Source organism: Melanostigma gelatinosum (genome assembly GCF_949748355.1).
Source record: "Melanostigma gelatinosum genome assembly, chromosome: 22".
In the NCBI taxonomy this organism is placed as follows: domain Eukaryota; kingdom Metazoa; phylum Chordata; class Actinopteri; order Perciformes; family Zoarcidae; genus Melanostigma; species Melanostigma gelatinosum.
This window is the reverse complement of record NC_136655.1, coordinates 4,319,342-4,336,072: the sequence shown is the minus strand read 5'-3', so window position 1 is coordinate 4,336,072 and position 16,731 is coordinate 4,319,342. Positions and strand designations below refer to the sequence as shown.

Here is a 16,731-nt window from a genome sequence, read left to right as displayed (position 1 = left end):
CGGGGGGCATGACTTACTAACAAATGGATTCTTGCCTTGAAAAATGAGCGACCGGGTCCAAACTTTTTATCTTCGGAGCAGCATTCAAGAGTGAGTTTTGCAGCCTGAAAGGGGGGAAAGAGCAAAGCTGGAAACCCGGACAGGAGGACAGAAGCTAGAACTAGTTTCCAGTGACCCGGGCTGCATTTTGATTTCACCTGTAAATGTACGAGGCCTCTCGCTCACCTTGGGAAGAAGCTGTCCGTTCTGCTATCTTACTGGACACACTTTATAACTTTTGCAATTTTATTATCCTTTTTATTTTTTCTCGTGGAGCAACCAAAGTGTTGAGGGTTGAGTTGTTTGACCCGTTCTAATTTTCAAGGGTCACGGTAAACGTGGATTTAAAAGAAAATCAGCAAACAAAAACAGAAAAAAAAGAAAATCAGCTTGCTGCAAGTGTTGAATGTGCATACAAGTGTTCATTTTTCATTGGCTTATATCTGTAGATGTCCATTGTGTATTCACTCACTGTGGCTTTGTGGCTTCTCTTGCAATAGGAAAAATGCATTTTCCAGTCTATTGTTTGCATTGTATATGTCTATATTATAATAAATATGTAATTCGGATGCGGTACATTTGTAATATACATACACGTCTTTAATAGCTACTATTTGAATGTTTCCTCCACCCCAAAAATCCCTCATTTATTCTCCCCTCCCCCTCCCCCACTATGATACTTCCTGTACAGTAACAATGGTATTGATTTCCTTTTTTGATGCATTCGTGATTGATTATTTGTTCTGGACAATGAATCGGAGTGTTATGATCGCAGGCCACCTATGACATTGTAAGTGCATTAAGTGGTTACATTGTGCCATTTTCTCTCAGAATGTAATTCAAATAAAGATATCTGAAATGTGTTTTAATTCTTTTGACTTTGTTCATGAATATGAGGACACACGGGGTAAAATAGAAATATCTTTTCTGCCTTTTTTTAATTCATTTTTATTTTTGGAAACAGGAAACAAAGGGAATGTTAACTCCAACTGAGGACTACAACAGGAAGGACTTTTATTTTTTTATAGCCAAGAGCTGGAGAGTAAAAATCAGAAGGTATAAATTGAGGTACAACAGAGCAGCAGGAGGAAAACACACTAAAACTGTCGTAGTTTGCACTTGTACATATGCTAATCATGCAGCCTCCAGTCAGTGTTTATTCTTACTGGAAATGGAAGAAAAATATCATAACGCAGAGAGTAATGGGGGGAAACGTTACCAATAACTTGAAAGATTGCAAATGCTTTTTTTTGTTTTTTGTTTTTTACACAAATGAATGAATAACTGAAGACATTCAGCGCTTCACTTTTAGCAAACTGCTTCATTAAGTCGAGGCATGGACCGAAAAGCGTTCCAAATTAGAGTTAGGCTATGCAGCTGTAAAACAAATCCTATCCAATTTGTTGGTCGGAAAATATTCCTAAAAATGACATTAGGTAAAACACTAGCAAACAAATCTCTTCCACATTATTCATCCCTACCGCTGACTATTACGTCTCCTATCGCAACATACAAGTTGTTTCTTATCAGGTGCTATAGAAAGAAGAAAAAGTAAAACATGTTGTCACTAAAAGTCATGTTTCCACTGGTTTTGTCAAAGCTCGATAGGCTCCTACTGTCAACCTACAGGACACACAAAGAGGAACCGGGTTGAAATAGGGCAGTGGACGTCTCTCCACCCTCTTCTTCCTTCCTCCCGGTGGACAAACGACCTCGTCAGTCCATTTGGGTGCGATCTCGCTTCTTTCCTTCCTTCTTTTGCTTCTTTGCATCTGCAAGAACAGAACAGAAAGAGTTGCAGCACACAGTGTTTACTTTTGACACTTTCTATGCCAGAGGTGGTGTTTTTGCAAATGAACAAATCCCGTCGTCTCCATGAGGAGCACATGTGCTCTGCTTCAGATTGTAATCATCAATAATTGACTGTGACACTGCATGCGGTCCCTCCCTCCCAGTCTCTCCTGGGGATTGATTTGTGTCCTGGTGTGCTTTATCAGCTTCTTGAAAGAGTGAATTGGTACCTGGCAGCCATGACGGCAGCCACGGTCTCAGGCTTTCCCTTCCTTTCTGCTCTGGTGAACAGGAAGAGAGCACAGCCTGCAGCTGTTTGGCTAGCTAGCCACTGGGCAGCTGTTTTGGTCGACTGTCAATCCGCTGTTTGTGAATATCTGCTCGTCTGTATGCACACGTCTGTCCCTCGGTCAAACTCTCCGTCTTTTATATTCTTCAAACATACATGTGTGTGTGTGAGCAGTTATAGGTTACATACCGAAATCAACCGTTTAATTCAATTAAATATTAGTTTGTGGTGAATTGAGATGACTCGCAGTCGGAAAAGAAGCAAAGTTGTAAATAATAAAGGTTCAAATCCATATCAGGGTCCTGATAATGAAGTTAAGTCTTTAAAAAATAGGAAGTGCTCACACGTGGTTGTTTTTGTCTCTTCCCTTACTATCTACACTGGAGCTGGATGTATTGTCAGCTAAAATGTAAACCTATCCGCATAATTAGAAGGTCAGAGCAGGTGACGTAGTATTCATTTCAAGATGGTCCACATGGGGCGGATGGGAAGCGAGGTAGGATGCGTCAAACAAACACAGGACTTTCACCAAGCTGTGCATGGCCTGTGTATAACCACGTCAATGTTGACTTATTTTACTGTCCTTTTGTTACGTGCCACTTTTTTAACACCAGTTAAGTAACAATCATAAGCATAACAAACGTATGTACTGTAGCTTAACCCAAACCATGATCTTTTTCCAAACAAGTAAACCTACGTTTGAAGTTTATTTTGAAATGTAAAGAGCAGAAACTTGGAAAGCTCAGGGCCACTGACTAAGCGATGGTATTTGACAGGCTGGGAGTGAATGGTTGTGACTTCTGCCAAAATATGAGCGTGTGCTCCAAACTTAAAGCCGACTTTAAGCCGACTTAAAGCCGACTTTACATAAATGGAAGTTGTGTTAAATGTGACAAAAGAACCGCCACATATGTTCATAATGACGGTGTTTCAGCAGTAAAACTATGTGGAGGTCAAGGGGGGAAAAGCAGATTTGATCAAAATTCTCTGACAAATACAATAGAAGTGGTGTGGGGGAAAAAAACAGAGGTTTATTTAAAAAAAGATGAAGTGTGATGATATAAGAAAAGACTAAAATCCTGAATGACTTTTTGTTTGAAATGGATTAGCTTGAAAGGACACCTCCGCAAATCCTCTGATGACATGCCGGGATGCAGTTCTGAGCAGCGACACGGTCTGCTTACTCAATGACGTTTCAACCTTTTAACATTCTGCACGCGCACTGTGAGGAAATCTTTTTAGAAATCTGTTCTTGGCAGCTCCGCGGCAAACTTCCACGAGCATTAAGATTTTGACGTGCAACGTGCTTTCACCCATGCAAAATATGGAAATTGCTTTTCCGATCTCCTTTTTTTTCCCGCTGTTGTTTCCGTCTGCAATATTCTGCTCCCGGGAGAGAGAGATGGCGGAATACATTCACTCTCATCTTTGTCCATATGTAAGATGTGGAATTATAATCAGGCTGTTGGACTACATGTTTGTACAATTCTATGCTACTTTATACTTCTACTCCCCAACATTCAGTGTTCCAGTTAATGTATTTGACACGTGTAACTTTTCAGATACAGTGTAAACCACTAACAGTGATTACACTTACAGTGATCAACCGCTTACGGATCAAAACGTTTGGGACTGAAATCATTCCTCTGCAAATTCTGTTTAAACAATTTGCTTATGGTAATCAAGTAGTCCGCTTACAGTCTTCATTTGGGGTCCTTTCATACACGACAACATGTAGAAAAAACAATTAAACCACTGTCATTTAGTTTGGCTGGCCAGCCTGCGAACATCAAACTTTCTTTTCTTTCCTTCGCAGTGTCTGCAGTCACGGCTCTCTGCCTTTGTAAGGCAGACATCAGCAGTGAGTGTGATGATAATAATAATGCTCTGCGTGGCCCTGAATTTATGTCTTTGATTTAAAATCAGAACACCTGTCCGGAAAGAATGACGCAAACAAAAAATTCAGACACGCCATATTTTAGCCATACAAAAGCCTTTGTTTATCCTGAAATCAAGTCTGGCATCCAAACGCGCTGCTCTCTCCTGTGCCGCTGAAAGAGAAGGCGGGGACCGTGAGGTTTCTACAGGCATTCGTAATGTTTCATTTCTGTCACTCTTTGTTCTCTCTTTCGCTCCGCGGCGTCTGTGGTTCACCTGGGCGAAGACGCGCAACTCTGAATCTCAGATCGCTCCCAATGCGCCGCTTAGCATTGTCTCCTGCAGAATTTGCAAGTGGCAGATGCTACCTCCGTCACAGCAACCTGCTGCAGTCAAGGGAAACCTATCTCCCAACCCAAGGTGGCTGTTCAGACTTGCAGATTTGGCCGGGCAGATCTCTACTCCCAGCCCGGGGGTGAGATAGCCTCTCCATCTCAGTCGCGCCAAAGCCAAACATTTCTGTTTTTGTTTTTCATAAGCTCCCTGATCCCGCTGCCGTGGACTGTATCTCTGCCACCCCCTGACACAGAATACCACACACAATTCCCCTTCCTGCACACACCTCATTGTGCACAGCACCCCCTCTTTCTTTTCCCCAGTAACCTCTTTGCTGCAAACCAAAACACCTTGTCACGCACACATCCAGTGAATATATACATTTTATCTACATTTACAGGAAAGTTTCATGATCTACATTGAATACCCTGCATAATGCAACAGCCGAGTGATCAAAGTGGAATGTGGATGCATTCATGCATCTTTTAAAGGGATTTTAATTTGGACCTTCTTGTCTTCTCTGCCACACAGTAGCAAAGGAAAGGGTCTGGTGATGAAACTCATCACATTGACAAAAGGTTGTTAACATTCACTATATCACGCTTACAATACCAAGATAACAATAGCAAGAAAAAAAGTACAATTTATGGAGACCCATCTACGGAGCAACCTTCCTCACTTTCACCCATTGCATTGTGGGATAGGTTTCACCCCCTACAGCTCAGGACAGAATAAATCAAAGTAGAAAATGGATGGACATTAAAAAAAACAGTCCTTGAAATTCAAAAGCAAAATACGTTGTTTGTCATTGCCCTTTGCTCCCAATGGACAAGAGCAATGATTACGGCTGCTGGAGGTCTTGAACCTAAACACATGTCATGATCAGACATTTGCTGAAATGACTGATGCTGTTCTGAAGAGCACTTGTCAAATATGGCAGCTTGGTCGGTGACATTATGTGTCAAACTATGACTCTACGTGGTGGTGATTATGGCGAGGCTGAAGGTGAAAGCTATTTAGTATAAATAGCGATACAAGGATGATGGATGGGTTAAAACACAGGACTTTCACCCGCATATATTTTACCAGCAGCAGCATGCTGTGTTCTCTATAAGTATGGGAGAGCTACAGATGGCGAGTACAGTACAGTTCTTCCTGTCACAACGCATTAATGATCTGCTACCGAGCCAAACATTAAACACTCCTCCTTTGAAAGTCTCATAGAATTTGGCATCACATCTGTCGAGCAGACAGACAGTAACAGTCGGCTGCACTGAAGCTGCAGACATCCCGCAGTAAAACAATAAAAAGAAAAAGAAATGTAGCATTTGTTTCATCGTTGTAATGCGGGGCTACACCTGGCTGTTTGATGAAGTGACAGCAGGGATAAGCAAACTCCATGTGCAAACCGGTGTGTGCACATCGTCTGCTGAGCATGATATGGAAAGGGTTTATGACCATTGGCAGCAATTTTGCACTCATTATAATCCTGTTTGGACAATGGGACAGTCACAGCGGGTCAGATGCATCCTTGTTTACAGAATTAACAAAGGGCATCGCCTCACTTGGAATGAACCAAAGGCTTTTCTTATCACCAGTTTTACACCAAGCAGATGGTAATATATTCCACATGGTTGTTTTAATATTCTCCCATTCGTTCAAATCTTGTGTCGACTCCATTTTTAGGATAACTGCCCATTTCCCGTAGAACGTAGGAAGTAGAAGCTCCCTGATTTTGGTTTATTTGACGCACTAATGGACGCTCAAAGCATGTAATTACAACTGAATAGTGGGTTAACCTATAATATACAAAATATACAAGCTTGTCACCAGGGAGCAGCTCAGCTGACTAAACAGAGACACGTCAGTGGTAAACATCCCTTCAGCTATAATTAATTAAACAAACAAACCAATTTAACATTCCCTGTAACTGTTTACAGGGAGTTGACGGTGCAAGAAAGTACTGGAGCGCTTCTTCTCATAAATCATGACTTTGTCTCTGCATTAGTTATTCTTTTGATCCAAAACCGTCCCACTGACATGTGATTTCTCTACATAACAAAAAAAATACTTTCAAACTCGTCCAAAAAAGGCGACTGTGTTGCATCAAGGGTTCAACATTATGTTGCAACTGATCCCTTTCAGCTTACATTACAAAGTCCATGAACAAGTCTTGTGAAGTCGGCTTTAATGGAACTCTGTCGCGGCGTGTTTGAGGTGGTGCGGACCAAAACAACCGGTCCAAGACCGCTTGCAAAAAGGTCGTCTGAGCGGACCAAAACAGCCTATCTGCGCAGGCCTGAGTCAAGATGGACTCAGGTGATCGACAGATTAATATGAGTGGGAGAGGAATGTCTGGGACTGTTTGACATACAGAATAGGCTTAATGAAGTTATTTCAGACGGACTGCAGGAAAACAGCTTCGTACGACTGCAGATCAGTGAATAAACTACGACAGCAATGTTTCAAAACCCACAATTTCTTGCAGAGAAGTGGCAACTCTCACAACAAAGAAGAGGAAGAGCGATATTAAAGGACTCAAGTTGCCAGCCTGAATTTTTGAGGTTGTGTTTATTGAACAGTGAGATATTCCATATTTTTGTTCGTGCATATGACCTCATGTCGTGTTTTTGACGACGCAGTGATTCATCGACCCCGCGGTTGCACACAGCATGTCCGGTGCGAGTTACATTTTATCTGAGATGTATTCCTCTCGGTTTACCTTGCAGCTTGGTCTTGGGGATTTTCCCACAGGGCTTGGTGGCTGTGACAGTGGCAGCGCAGGTCGCATCCATGAGCGCTCGCTTCAGCGCGCCCGTCCTGTTCTTCTTGCCTGTCGCCAGATCGCACTCCCCCCAAGCCTGGAAGTCGTACTTACACTCCCCTGCAGCACACAGAGAAATCAGTCATTCGGTGCTTTGGTTTAATGAAATAGCTGTGAGGAAGCAGAGTAGAGGAGCGATTAATAAGCAGAAAACCTGGTAAAACCGGACACAGTGCAGCATTTATATTTGTTTTACATTTTTAAAAAACAGGTTGATTTCAATCAACCCCCATTGAGCTGGAGGAGTTGTGAGTCATACACTTTGAATGGTTGTTTGATGAACGCTATTATCCCCTCCCTATGAATAGAACAACTGTCCAAGAGCCACAAAACCATATCACGAGACACTCTTATTAAAATCAAAATAACAGATGCTCATAGCTTCTTCCTAACGGCAGCAGATGGTGCTTCGCAGTCCTGAACCTGTATTTCCGACATAATGAAACCCGCTAACAGATGAGTGTAATCAAAAACAGCCTGGCTCCTCCTGTACATCCTGGAAATAACAAACTGATACCATCTTGGCAGCAGAGAAGTGAAAGTACTCTTAGCAACTCTAAGAAATGTGCTTTCATTTTATCCAACATTTTACCCACTCAACCCCAGAGGATGCAAGCAGTGGCCTGTGTGTGTGTGTGTGTGTGTGTGTGTGTGTGTGTGTGTGTGTGTGTGTGTGTGTGTGTGTGTGTGTGTGTGTGTGTGTGTGTGTGTGTGTGTGTGTGTGTGTGTGTGTGTGTGTGTGTGCTATATGTCCATGTCTCTCACATCTCCCTCCATTATTTTGTTGCCACTCTAGTCGGGCTCCCTCGAGGCCGTGACACTCATTCGTCAGCTTCCTCTCACATGAAAGCGTCGGACCCCTTGTCACTGCCTCTGAGATCCCCAGGTGCTCATCAGAAAATGGGTGAGGAGAGGAGGGATGGAGAGGGGGAGGGAGGGAGGGAGGGAGTGACTGGGCCAATGTTGCAAGAATCCTGCAGGGACTTCCTGAGCATCCAACTTTAAAAAACCCTTCGCCTCTATAATTTGTCTCTGAGAGACCGAGAGAGAGAGAGAGAGAGCTTCCTGGCTGGTTCCTGGGAATTTCACAGGCAGCCCCCGTCGTCTACAAGTAGGCAAAAACATGGTCGTAGCTGTGTGGACACGCCCACTTATTAGCAACCCTCATCGAAACAGAGTCCTGTATAGATGTCAGGATGATTGATCATTTAGAATCTTGCCCCGCCTTTGAAAAATTTCAAGTTTCAAATACTTTTTAAGTAAAAGATTCTGAGGTCATCGCTGGAAAGTACAGTCAAAGCTGAGAATACTCACGGTTGGGGAATGATTGAGTTATTTTACGCATGTATCTGGAGTCCAGAAAGACTCAGAGAAAGCCCCATGATTCCCAGTTCACACTTTGTTACAAGGTTTTTGACATGATACCTAAAGCCACATAATAATATTAATGCAGAATGCTGATTCATATCTTAACCATGGTTCAATTGCAGGGTCTCTTCACACCAATTCGGACACATTTTGTGCGGCGTGGGCAACAAACGTTACAGTAGATATTCATCTTTTCGATTGCAAGAAAATCCTCACACCTACATTTTGAAATCTTACCACGTATATTTGCCGTTTTACTTGACAAAATAGGATAACACTTAATATAAATAAGATACAATCACCTAAAAGGTAAACTCTATAGATATAGGGACTTGCTCAGTATCACTCTTTACATGTACAACACAAGAGGGGCCCTCTCTTCTCTTTCCCCTTTTTTGTTTTCTCAAGTAACTTCCTACAATTCAGAGGCCAGAGACATTTAAGTTATTGTAACTACCCCAAAAGTTGTTTTGCTATAATCCATATAGCGAGTCAGCGGGACCCTCATTTCCTGCAGTGTGTTCATCACTCGTGACAGGCTCATTGCAGAGCAGCGGGCTCTTGCCTGACAGGCCTTACTGGGGGGAACAAAAGTCCCTCAGGCTTGTCACTGCAAGACATTTCAGCTGTGAAGGCTGCACAGTCTTCAGCCCACAAAAACAAATGACAAAGCAAGATGATTGTTCCTGCGTTTTCCATGACGATGTATCACTTCCTCAGCAGACATTTTGTACCTCTAATTAGCCAGCTTACGTATTCCTATTGTGAAAATGGGACCATTGTTTGTGTGAGTGACAGGCCAGCATACGTCATAACGAGATGTGGGGTGAGAGAGGGATAGGAGCCGAGCAGTTACACAGAAGGAGGGAGGAGGTTTTCTGGCTCTTTAGTGGTTGCAGAGTATCTACATTTTATCTTAAAGTAGTACTTAGTGGGCCTTAGTGCTGTGGAGCAATGTTTTTTATGAGTGGGTCCCAGTTGCGCACACACACACACACACACGAGGAAGTACATACGCGTTACATATTCCTGCCAATTGTTCTATTCACAAATATTTGACTTTTCAAATGTCTGTGTTCTCCCTCACCTCCAAACTTCTTCTTCCAGTTGCAGGGGATCTTGCAGCGTTGGGTCTTGATGGTCTGCTTGCAGTCGGTCCCGGTGCGCGTTCCCTCCCTGGTGCCGAGTCCACAGTCACCTTCGTTGGCTACACACACACTCCACTGCCACTCGCCACAGTCTGACTTGCGCTCCTTCTTTCCTGTAGGATCAAACACACACACGTTTCTTACATTGATTAGGACCACTCTACGCCTCAGATACTGTGAATACTTTTAAGAACCAGCTCAAAACCCACCTTTTTAGGCTGGCGTTTGAGTAAAAAGTAAACCCATGTCCTAGACCTGCTCTTAAAATATGTTTTACATTTTTATTTTATTTTTTATTACTTTTTATGTTTTATTTATTTATTTTTTATTTTTCATTTTTTATTTATTTATTTTTTTTATATTTTTTTTATTTTCTCTGTGGATATAATTTATTGACCCTAGGGTCACATTGTGTTTTTTGTGCTTTTAAATGTCTACTCTGTTGAGCACTTTGTGATATTATGTCTGTGAAAAGCGCTATATAGATAAAATTCATTCATTCATTTTGCTGGATAGGCCTTGTAATTAGATATATTTCATGTGACGTATGAATTGTTCTGTCAAATAAGGCAGAACAGTCTCACATCTACAGTTCTGGTTACAACGAATGTTTTAGAATCTTTGTCTTAATTAAAACAAGAAATGGCGACTGCTTGCAGTGTCTATAATGATATTTACCCCCTCTTGGACTTTTTAATTCAAGGCAGATGTAATGAGTTTTGTGCGTATGCTAATTTCCAATTCAAATTAACTCTCTTTCTTGGATTTCAATTATTGAATTTAAATTAAATGTTGTTGTTTACCCAAGTGGGAATTATCTGACTGATTTTGCTTTTCTTGTAAGTTATGTGGTTTTCTCAACACGCTATGTGTTTGTGGTAAACTCTCAAGCGAGACCAATTACTTCAGCCCCCAAAGGCTTTTTTCATTTAATTTCAAGAGTTGTGTCTAACTAAATAAGCTGTTAAGAGGAACATTTCTAAGCATTTTGAGGGTGTGACAGCGCTGCATGTCTCTCCATTAGGAGAAAGTCATTTTTATATTGACGAGGTTAATTGACAGACATTGCTTTTCTATCACAAGTTGTCGATTGTAGTTAATGTTGAACCTCATGGTGCTTCTGTTTGATATTACTGTACTGTGTGAAGGAAATCTAAACCTGCAGCGATAGATCATTTAATGGATTTTTACACATTCAAAGAAACTGTTCTGGGCTTCACCTTGTTTTTCTGCTTTGCCGCCTTCAGCTGCCATCACCGTTAGCACCAGGAGCGCCATCACGGCCACCCGCGTCCACTGCTTCTGTCCATTCATTCTGAAAGAGAGACGAGACGATCGTCAGAGGAGAAGTCTGCTTCATTTACACAAGTACAGCGTGATCGGCGTGTGCTTTTCAGCGCAATCAAGGCGTCTCTTTGGAATGTCATGTGTCACTTGTCCACTTATATGTTGATTAATGATCTCCTCTTTTATGACACTTAGATTGTTTTTGAGGGTTGATTGGAAGGTTTTGAAGAAATGCTCAGTATTGGTGCTTATACTGACCTTTTTAAAAGTACCATGTAGAGACTATTAGCTCTTCCCACAAATGGGGAAGTAAATGGCAAAGATTCCATTGTCAGTATTCCCTTTTCAGCTGCCAGAAGACGCTTGTAGTTTAAGGGACTTGTGTTTTGGGTCCAAACAGGCTTCCAGAATTCTACAAAAAGACTTCACCTGCTGCCAGACAGCGAGTAAAGAGCGAGATGGATTAAATTGGCACTGTACTATGATTTGTCACACAAAAATGTGATTAGTCGTCTGTCTCTTTGTTTGCACAAAGCTGCTGACATTTCCTCGCAGGATTTAGAAAATCAAACATCCTCCATATAATCAGAGTCAGAAGTTCCTTTTATTGTTTGATCCTCCAGCTGGTTTTGGATCAGCAGAAAGCTGTTACTGTCACTATCACCAGCCTAATGCACTGTGATGAAATTGTTGCAGAAAACCCACTCAATTTGACTTTCCTCCCCTCTCCTCCTCCTCTCTTTTTCCAGAGAGGGAGAAATCCTCTTGCAACCAGCACGAGACTGAGAGGAGAGACAGCGCGAGACTGAAGCAATTACCAAGTGTCGATGCCAAAAGAAAGGCTCTGTGCTCAAATTCCTGTCGAAAGGTTCATCCTAGTCGTGGAATAATATCCATTTGTCATTTTTAATTAACCTTGAGCTGGTTCTGAGCCCCTCGTCGCCCCCCCCCCCCCCCCCCCCCCCATCCCATTGTGCAAGCTTGCATTCCCAACTTTTCATTTCACTCACTGAAGACGACACAACAGTTAAGTCTGTTTATAGGACGGTGAAAGCCTCTGGAATTTAAATCAGGTATTCAAACCTCATATCTAATTATTGAATGTTATTGTGGTGCATTCTACCTGGGATTTAATGTCTCACAGCACTTCTTACAAACTCATAATGAGCCTTATGGCAGCGCCTGTAGTGAAAGTCGTCACACGATTGATTTCATGTTTCACTGTGACTGTCGCAGTGAAACCCTGTTTTTGATTAAATACTTGAGACTCCATCTCAGAGTTTTTTTTATGTTGACTTTTTAAGGAATCCCAAACTATTCATCTCCAATAACCTCAAAAAGGAAGGGGAAAAAAAGAGAGAATCCCAACTGAAGCGCATATAATGAGTTCAGGAAGAAAACCCAATGAAAGCAGCCAGATAAAGATCGTTGTGGCCTTCCAAAAGATAAGAAAACCTTTTCCCTCCGTAAGTCACGCAGGAAGTGTTGGCCTCTTGCTGCAGTGCAGGCATAGCAGGGGAGGGGGTTGATGACTTTGAGTGAGCACTCCATACAGTGGCTTAAAGAAAGAAAAGTCTTGGAATTGAAGTGAATTAACCATTTCCTCTGAAGCCGTAGATGCCTATGAGACGACAGGTTGCTCCTCCTCTCGAGGTCAATAAATTAAATGGAAGTCTCTCGCTGCCGTGTTGCTCCTATTCTCCAGAGCATGACAGGATAATGGATGTCTGGGTGGATCGGAGCGTTTGACTATCGTTCGGCAGGCGTGTGTGACGCTTTGATAAGAAGCGCTGGGAAATGCCAACTTATAGGACATCGACTTCCAACTATAACCGTCAGACGCACCTACAGCTCGACACTGAACAATGTTCCTCTTATTCCAATGACTCATACGCTCGAAATTTGACAAAGCAACGGGGGTTTATTTGAGCTCAATTCACCACAGGCCGCATCGTCCTTCATCGTCGCCAACAGAGACGCGTGTGTGGTTTGTCCTGCAGTTAAATCCATTTCATTTCAGGGAAATACTGATGAATCTTGTAAACGTCTGAGACGTATCTCAATGTTCTGCTGAAAGACCCAAGTATAGCCGGACACCAAAAAAAGAAAAGGCATCGTCAATCATCGCTCAACGTGTCCCCAGATTCTAAGCGAGATATTCGTTGCAGGATATTACCTGGAGGTTTAGTGAGTGGAAACTCTTGAAATAAAAAGTAATTTAATGCCTCAGACCTTGTGGTAAGAGTTTAAATTGCAAAATGAATACGAGTTTCTGTTCTGCTTTTGGGGTGTCGAGCACAACTCAATTAGTTTACGTGACATCCTGGAACAAAGACTTTTTTGGGAAATAGACATCAATTACAATTAGGACACTTTCTGAGTGTGTCACACATTTAAAAACTGGGATCGCGACCATTTAAACTATTCATTCCACTATATATAAGCCACAAAGAAGAGAAAAAGAAGAGGTTTGTGCCTCATTGTTAAAAGATATTCAATTTTAAATACCATACAACAGTTTGCTCGTTAAATGAATGGGCCGATTAATCATTCATCAAAGTCGCTGCCGATTCATTTGCTGTGGATCGACAAATCGATTCATCTTTTCAACTCTATTTTAGCTGCTGTGATACACTGCACTCTGAAATCATCTGTCACGCAAGTCTGCTTGAATGTAAGACAAACAACACAGTATTTAAGAAGAGAATGAGAAAATGAAATGTCTTGCATGTTTTACTCTGGGGAGCCAAAGATGATCACATTTAGCAACTGCTCGCAATTAAGCTCAGAAACAAAATGAAGTGTAAAAGCGAAGACGGCAACATGAGAACTGAATGTTTGCCAACCTTGAGGGTTTCTTTCGCTGAAACGTTAGAAACACCAAGTGATCAGTGTGCGTTAGTCCGATCAAACCCTCCATTTGTCCCATTGATCCAGACACAGCTGTGGGTTCCTGGTGAAGGTAACGAAAGAGGAAAGCCAATACTGCCCACAAATCCATGGAGCTTCAGTGACTCCTTGTTTGCTGCAGCAAATACCAAGATGATCCGCCGCTCTGGAGCGCAGACAAACGCTCCCCATCTCTCAACAGGCCAGCCAAGAAAAAAACCCCCGCATAACTCCCCATATCACTTGCCTATAGCCTTTTGAGAGATTCCAGCACAGATGAAATGAGAAGTGTCTTGACTAGAGGAGGGGCCTTTGAAAAAAAAAACACACAGACAAGAATGTAAAGTCAAGCATAAAGCTCCCTAATAAAGCCATAAAAACTGATTACTGGAGGGAGAAAGTAGAACCAGTTGTGTGAAAGGTTACAGCATGAATATAGATACATATATAACTCATAAGAGCAGGTTAAGAAGATGCTGCTCTGTGCAGTGATACCTCCGGGATAATGACTGCTGTTGAAGAAAAGCGAATCATTTCTCTCATGGGGCCGCTGGACGCATTAATTGAGGCGCGCCACCATTTCTCATGTGTTAAGGTGCAGATGATTCGAGGAAAATGCCACACATTTTCTGACTCGTGTTTTGTGAAGGTCAGACAGTGGGGGAGAGAGTGTGTGGAGAGGGTCCCCCGCTATCTCTCAGAACAGCCCTGGAGGAGCCCGCAGGGCGCCGCACTCCGGAAACAAAACCAGCCTGTGTGTGTGTGTGTGTGTGTGTGTGTGTGTGTGTGTGTGTGTGTGTGTGTGTGTGTGTGTGTGTGTGTGTGTGTGTGTGTGTGTTGTGTTTGAGGCCAAGTCTTGAAAAGCGAGCTCAGTTTGCGGTTTCAGAATGATGGGCCTGTTTAATGATAAAAAACACAATAATAAGGATGCCGAACAATGGCTCTGTGAGAGCACCGGAGCGGAAACAGCTGAAATTGAAGACTTCTATTTATGCATGAATGCCTCCATTACGCTGATCATATTATATCCACGCCTGCAAACACCCACTCCATCGCTTATCCTCCCACTCATCTCTGTTCCCCCTTTTTCTTTATTATTGCCACTCATACGAGGACATTATGAGCCCCATGCTGTCACTAGTACGACAAACTCCAGTGGTTATCAATTACCCTCCTTTTTTAGGAATATACTGCAGTACCACAAAACAAGACGATATGCAACTCCACTCCCTCCCTCTCTGTATATCTATTCACCAGCTTTGTAATATTTCAGCCATGTTTTCACATGAAAAAGAAGGCTGCACAAAGAGAGGCAGGGGAGCCACACCGGTGGAATAAACTTTCAATAAGGGCTTCTTCTCAGTGGAGACAGGTTGGTAGAATACCGCAAACAAACACCCCGTTAAGCACTGACTCAAGAGGTAAACATTCCAAACAAATAGTAGAGAATGTTCAAAGTTAGGACGCTGTGATGGATAGCAAAAAAAGTCTGAACGATTGCCCGTTTGAAGTAACTTTTTAACAACCTATATCCACTTTTACTCTCTGCTGTGTGCTGAATACATATACATCATACCACCGTGAAGACGTTGGTGATCTTTAGGTTTAAACTTTAACTGATTCACATAAACTCCAAAATGCATGTCCATCAAAAAGAAAAAGTTTCAAACAAGGTTGCTATTCTTAAGTTCCAAAACGTTGACTCTAGTGAGCCCCGAAGGCCGCAAGTTGTCGATGCGGCAATTACATTGTGGTAATTTAATGAGCAACACATTTGTGTCTGCTTTAATAGTTTTGATATTTCGGTATATTTTATATCCATAAACCTGCAATGGCTGTTTTTGGGCCACATGCGAGCAGCAAAAACCAGCTCTGATCACAAATGTGTAGTTTGAGTGCACCTGAAGGCGCCAAAGGGCTTGAAAAACGAGGGGTGAGTATTCAGTTGATCGCAATCTGCAACCTCACAGCTAGATGCCACTAAATCCTACACACTGGTCACCTACAGGGGCTCAAAAGGGCCCGACCATCTCACTTTTGGAATCTGAAATGAATTATGTCTATGCAAAGTAATGCAGTTATTGGTACAATTCTGCTAGTTTTCTGCTGCAAAAAAATTGTTCCTTGAAATATTTCAGCGTTTGGACGAATTTGAGCTCATTCGTGCAACGGCAAGATCACAGATTCTTGGAAGGGCTCTCCCTCGTACAGACTGGGTTTGACTCAAGCTGCAACAGTATTCACCAGTATTGTGGTTTGTCCATGTGCGAAATGTCAGAACTAAAAGGCTTCACAGGCTAAACGCTGATAGAGGTGGCAGCATTTAGGGAACATGCTGAAAAAGGCTACACCTTGTGAATGTTTAGAGTCAGCAGGTTTGATCATTTTAGATCACGCTGATATGGGTTTGCTGTATTCCTACAGTGGCCTGTTCTCATCCCGACCATTCATCTTCGTCCCAGAATCACCTGCGCACAGCCAGGGCTGCAGGGGACGTCTTATCTCCGCTCCTCACGCTTGCCTCCCTGTTTGGGTGCCTTTTTGATTGCTAGAAATAGCTGGGTTTGTTCCCCTTAGATCCTGGCTGTCTGGCTGCTGGACCCGGTGCAGTCTGATCCCCCCCCCCCCCCCCCCCCCAATGGCAGCCGCTGACAGCCCAGAAACCGAGCGCCGTCCCTGAAGCCCCACGCTGTTAGCATCAGCAGTCAGCGCCTCCCTCTCTCGGATGCCGTCTCCCGCCTGCTCTCCAAAGGCGCCAATTTAGAGGTGTCTGTCTAATTGAATTGGCAACGTTTATCTTTGCGTGAGCGTGCTTCTGTGTGTGAGTGTTCCTCTCAAGAAGCCGCTGAAAGCACCTTGAGTCACTTGTTCATTAAAGTGTG

General features: G+C 42.8%; 1 protein-coding gene across 1 annotated transcript in view; it reads right to left on the bottom strand.

Annotated features, from left to right (window-relative positions):
• Positions 1 to 1,029: 1,029 nt before the first annotated feature.
• Positions 1,030 to 16,731, bottom strand: part of ptn (pleiotrophin) — a 29,477-nt gene continuing 13,775 nt past the window's right edge. The window contains exons 2-5 of the mRNA XM_079294244.1: positions 10,894 to 10,988; positions 9,613 to 9,786; positions 7,056 to 7,217; positions 1,030 to 1,811 (exon numbers count right to left, since the gene is read on the bottom strand). Coding sequence (XP_079150370.1) covers positions 1,756 to 1,811; positions 7,056 to 7,217; positions 9,613 to 9,786; positions 10,894 to 10,987 — 486 coding nt within the window. The 5' untranslated portion in view covers position 10,988 and the 3' untranslated portion in view covers positions 1,030 to 1,755. The remainder of the gene's footprint in view (positions 1,812 to 7,055; positions 7,218 to 9,612; positions 9,787 to 10,893; positions 10,989 to 16,731) is intronic.